The 10,820-nt window shown below is 41.2% G+C and overlaps 1 protein-coding gene across 2 annotated transcripts; it reads right to left on the bottom strand.

The window, feature by feature from the left end:
• Positions 1-1,528: 1,528 nt before the first annotated feature.
• LOC133913004 (BTB/POZ domain and ankyrin repeat-containing protein NPR3-like) lies at positions 1,529-9,575 on the bottom strand. 2 transcript variants are annotated; one of them, XM_062356026.1, is made up of 7 exons: positions 8,687-9,575; positions 7,042-7,801; positions 6,052-6,222; positions 5,685-5,907; positions 3,541-4,270; positions 2,156-3,431; positions 1,529-1,914 (listed from the first exon to the last, which is right to left on the bottom strand). In XM_062356026.1, the coding sequence occupies exons 1-5, from the start codon at positions 9,164-9,166 to the stop codon at positions 3,898-3,900; spliced, it is 2,007 nt and encodes a 668-aa protein (XP_062212010.1). In that variant the 5' UTR covers positions 9,167-9,575; the 3' UTR covers positions 1,529-1,914; positions 2,156-3,431; positions 3,541-3,897. The 2 variants fall into 2 exon arrangements, with proteins under 2 accessions (XP_062212010.1, XP_062212011.1); XM_062356027.1 differs by lacking the exons at positions 1,529-1,914; positions 2,156-3,431 and adding an exon at positions 4,565-4,804 and having other exon boundaries at positions 4,137-4,270.
• Positions 9,576-10,820: the final 1,245 nt, after the last annotated feature.

Raw genomic sequence — 10,820 nt, 5'->3', positions numbered from 1 at the left:
CATGTGATGAGGTTCTTGGCTTGATCTGTCAGAAACTGTGTGGTACTATAAGTACACCAGATGTGATAAAAGGGACTGCGGAGTGAGGTATAGCCTCTCCCAGGACCGAAAACCCCCCGATAAAGCTTGTTACCCAGTTTTAAAACTGTTTTGAAAGCTTTGTTACCAGGTCACCTGCTAACAAGTTGGGGACTTGAGGTGATACTCAGTACCAACAGAAGATGCCTGCAATTGTTACTTTTAAAACTGTTTTTAAAAGCTTTGTTACATTTATTGCAAAAGGATAACAGTGGAGAATATAATTGGATATTTGCATAAAACCTACTTTACGCTCAAAACTATGCCGTAAAAGCCTTATCTTTGAAATATCCATTATGCATCTATTAACCCCTTAAAGTAGTATAGAACTTATTGAGTACCTTCTGTACTCAGTCTTGTTGCTTTCAGATTGTTGAGTTGGAGATCAGCCTCAACCTAGTTGAAGTCAAAGAGAAGAAGTCTAAGGTCGCGTCCACACCCGAGTTGCCTGTGGCATTGGGTTGCATCGTCGTTTCGCTCCGCTGTGCTGTAGACTCTTCTGCCTGGCTGGTCTGCTGTGGATTCTTGTTCACCAGATCATCTTTTCGCTTTTTAGGTATTTATTCTACTTATTTGTATTCAAAGTATGAGTTTGATATCATTCTGTTGAATTCTGTTCGTATCAGCTACTTGATCCAGGAACTGATACAGGAGGCATAAGGGAACCCGGGTTCGAGGTCCTGACACATGAGGTTCAACCTAGTATTAAACGTACCGGTATAAGAAAAATTACATTACACCTTGGTAAGACCACAGTCTTAGCAATCTGTTAGTGGCCGATACTTAAAACTAGAATTAGACTAAATCATGAAAGTTAATGATTTTTTTTCCAAATTTAAATGATACCGGTCGAAAATTGTAGTTTAGAGGGGCTGACGGGGAAGAGGACCGGTGAACGAATGTCGCTGGCGAATGTTTAGAGGGGCGAAAGCAAGGTCGTAGAAGTGAACATATCTGATACCATAATAGTAGAATAAATCACACGATCTTTGTTGATTGAATATTCAGGGTTACAACTTACAAATATATAACACCCAAGTTATCATGCCAAAGAGTGTGAACACATCGTGTATGCATTCATGCATATATGACAAGATGTAAAAGAGGAAAGTTAAAGAGATGCTCGTGTGAATGGGTAGGAAGAGTGTGAACATGCCGCACATGAATTTATGTATGCATGGGAAGATGTAAAAGAGGGAAGTCAAAGAGATGCTCGTGTGAACGGACAGGAAGTCTAACAGAGACGCACCAGGATCTCATGTGGTGGTGGGCGACTCAAACTGATCTAGGATCATAAGTCCAAAAAGAAAACACTGATCTTGTGACTGCCGAGAGAGAAAAACCGATCAACAGATAAAAAACTCCCTAGAGGGGAGGCCGATCAACATGATCGATGGCGCGAACCCAACCATGGCTTGTGCAACCCTCGACGGAGATAATGATAATGGATCTCCTCAGGGGCGGTGCGGCGAAAGCCTGTGCTGGGAGAAACCTACTCTTATACCATGTAAACAAGAGAGATTGACGTAATGCAATGGATGTATTGCATGAGCCAATGACGGATTATATAGAGTACAAGGTTTAGAGGGCAAGAATCCTCACCTAAAGATAAGGCATGGATCACAAGATTATAAATCATAAACTACCAAATACATAGATATATCAATATACTCTAACAGTACAAAGCATATTGTTACAAATTTTGAGTTCTTGACCTAATAAATAAAGCACTTATGCATCTAGAGTAGGCTGTGCAACGCCCACCCAACATTTCAGCCATGCCATCCAAATGCAATAAGCCAATCATCAATCAATCATCATGGACACAACATCCTCCTAAAATGGAAATAGAAAGTACAATAAGTAAACTGTCATATGTGGTTAAGTATGAATGACAATTTACAAGAATAAATGAATGATAATACTATTGCTTCCTCTTCATCCTTTAGACAAGTCATAAATGCACTAATAGTGATGGAATCAGGCCATAATAGCATAAAGTATGCAAAGTTAGTGCTATCATATATGAAAGAATGGAGAAAGGATTAAAATATTGAACTGCATGTAAACTATTTACCTTACATATCAGCATCAGACCAAGCTTGCATACACATAAGTGCTTCTACTATTTTTGGTACAAGTCTACTATGATGTGGACTAATTATCCTCCCACCAATACTAGAGGCTGACTCAGATGCTATTGTTGTCACAGAAATTGCCATGATATCCCGAGCAATCTTTTGCAAAGTAGGATACTTGATTCCTTCAATCTGCCACCAATGAATGATGTCTAGCTCTTGTGTTCTAGGCAGTGTTGGCTGGTCCAAGTACAAATCTAACTTTGTGCGCACATAAGAAAAGGACACAACTGGTTGCGAAGACATGTATCGATCAAATAGGTCAAAGAATTCATCATCTCCTTGATCCAGGCCATCACTACTACTAGGAGCATCATCTGTTGCTGTAACACCCTCCATATTATCTTGGTATTGTAACACCAAATTGTACAATAACTTTCTAACTTCTGCAACTTTCTTAGCCACACCTTCTTTTCCATAAATATTACTAAAAGGGCATTCAACAAATGAAGTTTATACTGAGGATCTAAAATAGTAGCAACAACCATGAGACCATGTACATCGCTCCAATATTTCTCAAATTTTTGTTTCATCAATTTTGACATATTTTCTATCATGGGATCTTCGCTAGCTGACCATTTTCTCATAGCCAAATAAATACCACATATTTTGGGAAAGAAAATGTTAGCTGTCACATAAGTAGTGCGTGACAGTAGCTCAGTTAAATCAAAGAACATCTTCAATCTATCACAAATCTCCCTGGCAAACTTCCAATCAACACTAGTTGGGCAACTAGGAGTAAACAACTTTTCACGATGTGCGAGACAGTCAAAGACTTCTTGGTAGTCCAATGCAATGCTCAGCATGATATAAGTGGAATTTCATGTAGTTTTACAGTCAAGAGTAATTCTTTTATGGTATTCAATGTTCATTTGGGATGCTACTTTTTCAAAAATTTCATATCTTTTTTGTGTGGCCACCCAAAATGCAACACTTTCATGGACCCTCTCAATGCCCTTCTCTATAACACTCATTCCATCTTTCACAATAAGATTCACTATCTGTGCAGCATAACGCATATGCAACAATGAACCATCCAACGTAAGAGAGTCAAGAGGCAACTTATTTAGCATTTTCTCCATTAGATCATCACTGGTGGTGCAATTGTCAAGAGTCACAGTTGACAGTTTTCTCTCGATGTGCCAATCCATGATAACCTCATGAAGAACATCACTTATAACTTCATCGGTATGTGGGGCTGGCACGTAAATGAAACTACAAATAAGAAAGACCAAAAGGAATTTTAGCATAAGATGATTATAAGCTTCAGTTCAGTATAGAACAAAAGGAATATAGAATCTAAGAAGCTTCAATTCAGAATTACCTTAAAAGGTAACTTTTCAGCTTCCAATGATCATCAATGTAATGTGCTGTGACTGCCATATAGTTTTTCTTTTGATGATCCGTTGTCCACATATTCATAGTGACAGCAATACGGGCTTGGCATTGTTGGAAGTACTTCACCATCGAATGCTTTTGCGCTTCATACATATCCAAAATATCTTTTATAATTGTGTTTCTAGAAACTACTTTAAACATTGGTTGCATTGCAGCACAAAATTTGTGAAAGCTAGCATGATCAACCATAGATAATGGGTACTCATGGATGCATATCATTAGTGCAAGTTCTTTCCTAGCAACCTCTTCATCAAAAACATATTTCTCCAAAGTAACCGTGCTGTCATGTGGACTGTTTTAGGCCTTTTGTTGCCTGCCTAGACCGACAGATCTTGAGGTGGTTATGCAAGTGTCTGGTCCCATTTTTTGTGCATGCTGAAAGCAGTTTACGACACCACATGCATTTAGCTTTCCAATCATCTCCTATTTTAACCCTTCTAAATTCATCCCAGACTGAAGATCTCAGCTTTCTTTTAGATCCAACACCAACACTGTCATGTACCACAACATTAGTACCTTGTGATTCTAGTTGACCGGAGGTCGTGCCACCATTGAGAACTTGGCTAGAGGGGCCAGAGGGCAGTGCCAGTGCATCAGTAAAATCAGCAGCACCCGCAGCATGGGAGGGGCTAGTACCCGGAGTCAACATTTCCAATCTGACAAAATGGACAAGATCAGCAGCACAAATCAATAGTTCAGTAGCTAATGGGCAGGCAGTAAAACAGCAAATCGTGCATAACATCAATTCGTAATCCTACTAATCGATCAACCCATGAGCAGGCACCACCAACTATCAAGTAACAACCAACAACGTACATCGGCTTCTCACTTGTCATAAAACTACAATTCCTAGCAAATCAGTAACTAGCATCACTAATCACATATCGTCATCACCATCACCAGTATCTAACAGAGAAGGAAGAGAACAGTGGAGTGGAACTGAAACTTACTGGGGTCTGCGTCGTATATATATGAATTGTGACATTGAGCCAGAACATGTGCTAACTCGGGTCAACCCATTGGCACCCGTGGGCAAAAAATAGATCCATACCTAAGCCCATCGAGTGCGGCACCTGCGAGTACTGACCCGTGTGGGCAGGATTGCCATCCTTAACAGCAGAGTGCAGGAGAGAAACACAAACTTGAGGGGAGAGAGATTGACACAAAAGGACCTTTTCATGAGGTTCAACCTAGTATTAAATGTACCGGTATAAGAAAAATTACAGTACACCCTGGTAAGACCATGGTCTTAGCAGTCTGTTAGTGGCCGATACTTAAAACTAGAATTTGACTAAATCATGAAAGTTAATGATTTTTTTTTCCAAATTCAAATGATACCGGTCGAAAATTTGTCACTGGTTGTACCACATGTTGCAATCGCTCCAAAGTTTCTGTAGAGCAAGCTGTTCCCTAGGAATTTCTTAGGATTTATACTAGGTCAATCCTTTATTCAAAAAACCAAAAGGCTTCATAGGAAAATTTTCTAAGAGAATCAAATCCTTTGAAATTCTTTTTATTTTTCATTTGTTCCAAATAGGGCTTTAACTTACTGTGTTCAAATATGTACGACAGCTAGGGTGACTACAACCGACCACCAGCACTAACGAAAGCTATCGAAACTATATTACTCCCTCTGGTTGTAAATATAGGTCGTTTTAGCCTCCTCAATTATTCTCTAAATATAAGTCATTTTCGAATTTCTATGCATTTTTTCTCTTTTGTTCTCGTCTTGCCCTTGTTTAATAAATACTACCATTCTCATAAATGAATAAATTATCTTTTCCAATGCAGAATAAATAAAGGGCAACAAGGTTATTTGATCTATTTTCGTAATCTTTTGCACAATTTATAATCGGAGGGAGTATATGTCAAAGCACAACAACTACAATAAACTTTTTTTAGGCAGGGCTGAATAGCTTCACTCACTGCACTGCATAAATGTCATAACTCATAAAAGCATCCAGACCATCCATCCCCCCTTTTTTTCTAGTCATGTGTACTGACGATTACACTTAAACTATTTACTTCCTTTTCCTATAGGTTTGTTGTCGTTTACCCCTTGCTTCATACCTTGGAGATGAAGGTGTGGATGTTGTTGAAGCTATGACTGCGCTAGCGGCCTTATCTTTGTCGAAGGCCTTCCACATATTCTTTCTGAGATCATAAAAATGCATCTTGATTAGCTGGTCCTCTCGTGTGCCACTTCCAAGTAAGGCCAAATCTGCTGATTTTTCGTCGAGGAACTTATCAAGAACATCAGAACAATTTGGGAAGTACCGTCTCCCTAGATCCACTGCAGAACATAAGTAACAGTTGGTTAAATGACAGTAGACTTCACGAAATGCATTCAGAGCAACTTAACTGGTGAAGAATTTTAGTAAAATGCATGATTAATTGATTATGTAAAAAATGAGGCACTGATAGACTATTGACGAACCTGTCTTTGTTAATGCATCAAGGCGTTCACACAACCTCCTGTGCATTGTGGGGGTCTCATCTAAACCAACCTCCTTCGGTTTAGTGACATCATACTCCTCGGTTGAATCGGCTTCTGCTATGCGCATGGCTAGCTGGGCTTCAGAAGGGAAGAATAGTTTTGCAGAGGCAACTGCATAAACATGCATTGTGGACTTGAAAAACGATTGTCATAATTGTATACATTAGTTTCAAGCTGGAATGGGGCAGAAGTAGACAGAAGAAATAAACAATTCATTGATTTTGTTTATGTGTGTGATATTCTAGGAAGACTTCCTGACCAGTGACCAATACCATCATACATCATCCCTCTCAAAAACTATTTTTGTACATCGTGATCTTACCATACCAGAGTAACTAATCTTCCTCATTTAATCTCTGATCACTTTATTGTTGTTTATTCAATTGGTATTGTCATAATTCATAAGTTTCCCCTTAAGACAGCCTTTATTTACCTGCTTCTGCCTCTGTCCGCTCGAACTATGTAAAGAGCAAAAACTTTGAAGTCTTTGTATGTGGGTTGTGGCAATACAGGTAATTAGGATAGGATATCATCTAGCTAGTTTTTTGCTGGTACCTATTTACCCTCACTTAAAGTTAACCGTTTGGTTTAATATTAAAAGATTGTTTAACAATGTGGAGTACTAAAGCAAGGCCCTTAATGTATACCTGCATATACTTCTTGAAGATATATAAGACTAATTGAAAAAGCATGAAACATGGTAAATCCTCCACTTTAAAGTATACATTGTTTTGGTAAATTGATTTTGATTTGAAAACAGATGTCATTTTCGGCCTTCGAGGAATTATTCTCCACCAAATGTCCCTATTGATCGCTAACTGGAAGTGATTTTAGAGACATGGTGAGTAATGAACTGTGGCAAACTATGTCAAAAGACAAGCTATGTCAAAATGACATGTAATTTAAAGACCAGAGGGAGTATAAGCAAACCTCTTATTTCCAGATCTGCGAGCCTTATGTGAAAATCATCAACCCGCACAGGTGTGAAAATTGTCTCCTCTGCAGAGACCACGTCCAAGGTGACGGTCCTCTTGGTTTGCTCCAAGATGTCGATACACAAGTGAGCATTGCTTCTTTCCTGACATGTCTTCAACTCTCTGTTGATATCTTTCTGTCTTGTTAATCTCTTGCAGATAGTAAGAGCATCACGTCGATCCGGTGTCCATTCCAGCACAGAGGCTCCCTTCTCTACGAGCGAAAGAATGATAGCTGGATCTAGCCTTATGCAAGCCATATGGAGTGGTGTATATCCACCCTTATTCCTCAGATTCACGTTAGCGGAGTCCAGTTTCAGCAATTCTGCCAAGACTTTGGGCTCACAGAAGGCTGCAGCATAGTGTATGGCAAATGCATGATCCAAGGTGACTGCAGACTCCTTTAAGAGCCTGCCAACAATGTCAACAGCATTAGAATCCAGGGCCTTGTGAATCCTTCTAACCATGTTGTCATGCTCAGGGCCCCGAATCAAATTTTCTAATTCATCAAGAAATAAGTACTGGCGGAGTTCCTTTAAGTTGCAGTAGACATCACCCGGAAGCACCCTCTCGAGGTACTTGTTGTCCAGAGTCGAGTTTGCAACCTTTCGAATACACTGATCGAACAAGTTCGAAAGCTGGCATTTGGAAGCAACATGCATAATTGGTATTATATCCTCATCGAAAGCCATGTTAAGAAAGTCAGATAGGCGTCGCTGCAACAGAAGAATCCCATGGTTAGAATTGAACTATTTGCAAGCAAATACTGTTCTAATATCATTGTACCAATGTAGTGTCTAGATGGGACATTTTAAGGTACACCCACTTTTATATGTGCCACTGATTTTGGGCGACCAGATGGATGACATGTAAGAAGCCATTGTGGACCTTGTCAAGGCTAATAAGGACTTTTCCTATGTACAAGTAAGGAAGTGAATAATAGCATTAATATTGATCATTCACAACAAATGCCAAAGAGCCCAGATTTATATCTCGAAATATTGATAACTCATCAATTCTTTTTAAATCTCAAATTGGCACAGGAAAACTTAAGAGTTGTGTGGTTTATCTTTTTTCTGGACAAGCCTCTGTGTAATAATTGATTCATCTGCACGTATAATACTGTATTTTGTGCTAAATGGTAAGTATATAGATGTCATGAACACAAATAGGTAAATATATTTCTAACTGTAAGTTTTTGTTTATTTATACAATTAGCAGGACTTCAACAATATTTGTTGGCTGATAAGAAGGAGCACAATTTCATTAAGGACTGTAAATTTCACAAAACTATCATAAAACTACACATCTAAGGAGCACATTCTCCTTGAAAAGAAGAGGAGCACTTTCCATGCATGAAGAGGGAAACAAGCCATGTGTTTCCATATATTTCAAGCCTTCTTAATTTAGTGGTGACCTCATTCATAACTCTTGGTGGCCGAAAGGCATGACATACAGTTACATTGATAACTCTCTACAATGGATGGCGAGGATTTGAAGTTGATCTTAGTTCATGAGGTAAGTAGAGCACCTATAGGTCTAGATTTACATGTTGCAGTAATTTTTGGTCTTTCCTTAGTTGAAGTAGTTTTGGTCATTACCTGACAGATCGAGACAAGCTCTGTGATTTGGAAGCCGAAGGCCGCGTACGTGGACTCGACGACGAAGTCTATCGCCGGCCGGCACGCCCCGTGCCCGCACTCTTCGTCCACGCAGACGCACCCCTGCGGCGGCACCTTGAAGCGGCCAGTGTACATGTACCCAAGAACCGCCACGAGCGCCTCGCGGCCGATGTGGCGGCCACCGGGGAATAACTCGGCGAGCTCCAGCCGCGGCTTCTCGCCGGCGGGGAGAGAGGAGATGCGCTGATGGAAGAAGGAGCTCCTGGCGGCGAGGAAGCAGCTGTATGCGCCGACGACGGCGCCGCCTCCGGCGGCGAGGACGATCTCTGCGTCGGCGCGGTCGAGGAACGCGGGGTATAGGAGACGCTCGAGGTGGGCGCTTAGGAGGCCAAGGCTCAAGGCGTCGGCCGGCGCCGCCTGCGGCGGCGAGGAAAAGATGCTAACGGTGGAGCTCTCCATCGAAGATTAAGAGGACGCGATGCGTGGAAGGTTCTAGAAGCTTAATTTGCGTGTGTATCCGAGCTTTGAGTTTGGGAGGCCGCAAAGATGGAATCTTTCCCGCGTGCTTCAAATGGAACGAGATTTTTACGGATATCCAACGCTTGCGAGAGCTGCAGCTTTCTGTGACGTCCGAGTCTGAAGAGAGCAAACTCGATGGCCAAGCAGAGTACAGCCAAGGAAGGAAAACGCTACATGAACCAGGCAGAAAAACTGCTGTGGATCCAGGCTGGGGTAATGTGGGAAGAACAGCGAACTCTCCAAACAAAAAACTCGGGGATCGAACAAGTGAAGCTAGTTTCGGAGATTTCTTGGCGAAGCAAAGAGGAACTGACAATGCACGGCCCAGAATAAGCAACGTAGTGCTGCTAGCATGCTGGTACCAAACGCCGCAACAACCGTCTCCTCCATTTTTATACGCCCTCAGCCCTCTTGAGTCTTGACAAGTGATGGCCGCTCGACGCCACGGCCTCACGGGTTTCGGGCTCGGGCGTCGGGTGTCGGGCTCGGGCGGATGACGTGACCTGTAGGAAAATGTGGCACGGGGAAAACATTCCGGCATAATTGATTTATTGCCTACCAATATGTGACCCTGTACTTTTTTATTGACGGTGATATTTTTTTTAATACGTAGAGAAGCTATGTATCTTTGTATTAATACTCCTATATGAGAAGGAATAGTCTATTACAGCGATAGAAAGGTCCGAAATAAAACACGGTTTGCTAATTACTATTACATGCTAGGGATCAATAACAATGACAAAGAAGTAAGGGAACAGCAGAAGCTATATAATTGAACCGAAGCTTTTCGACAGTTGTAGCGGGGAAGCCATTCTCTTGACTCCGGCTTCGCGTCACTGTTTCTTCTCATTCCTAATAAAGGTCGTGAGGGTATCTATTGATGAACGACGATCGTTAAAGATGATTTCGTTGTGTGGTAGACAGAGGCGCCACGAGATCAGGAGGGTCATGGAATCGATTTTGCCGACGACTTTGACGACGACGAGGACATGGAGAACGGAGAAAACTTTCGGGCATAATTGATTGATTGCCGACCAATGCGTGACCCTGTACCTTTTTTATTGGCGGCGACGACGAGGACAGAGAACGGGGAAAACATTCGGGCAGAATTGATTGATTACACTACCAGTAAGATTTTTTGGGACGCGCTACGTATAGCAATCCCGGGTCAGTTATCCCAATTGCCGGACTACTCCATCACAGGCCCATTAAAGTGCTAGACCAAACTTGCTATTTGGGCCGATCCGAAGCAGCTCAATAGCCAGCTACTTTTTGTCTTAATTGTGTCAATCAGTTCAATGCTACTGGAAGTTTTTTTGTTTGCGAATTATGCTACTGGAAGTTAGTGTTAAGTGCTACACTAACATAATCATTGTGCTGCTAAAAACATAAGGGCGTCTCCAATAGTGCCAAATAAGCTAGCTATAAGCTTTCTTACATCAACCTTTTGCTTATATGGAAGGGAGAGTTAACGGAGAAAGACAAAAGTCGACTACTAACTACTAGGAGATAGTCTACTCATGTCTCCCAACACACATGCAATATATAAAGCTCTATGACTTGTGGATCTATATTACTTTTGGAGCTAATGCTA

The sequence above is a fragment of the Phragmites australis genome, chromosome 3 (assembly GCF_958298935.1).
Source record: "Phragmites australis chromosome 3, lpPhrAust1.1, whole genome shotgun sequence".
Classification (NCBI taxonomy): Eukaryota; Viridiplantae; Streptophyta; class Magnoliopsida; order Poales; family Poaceae; genus Phragmites; species Phragmites australis.
Note: the sequence above shows the minus strand (reverse complement) of the source record. Positions and strands in the feature narration are given on the sequence as shown.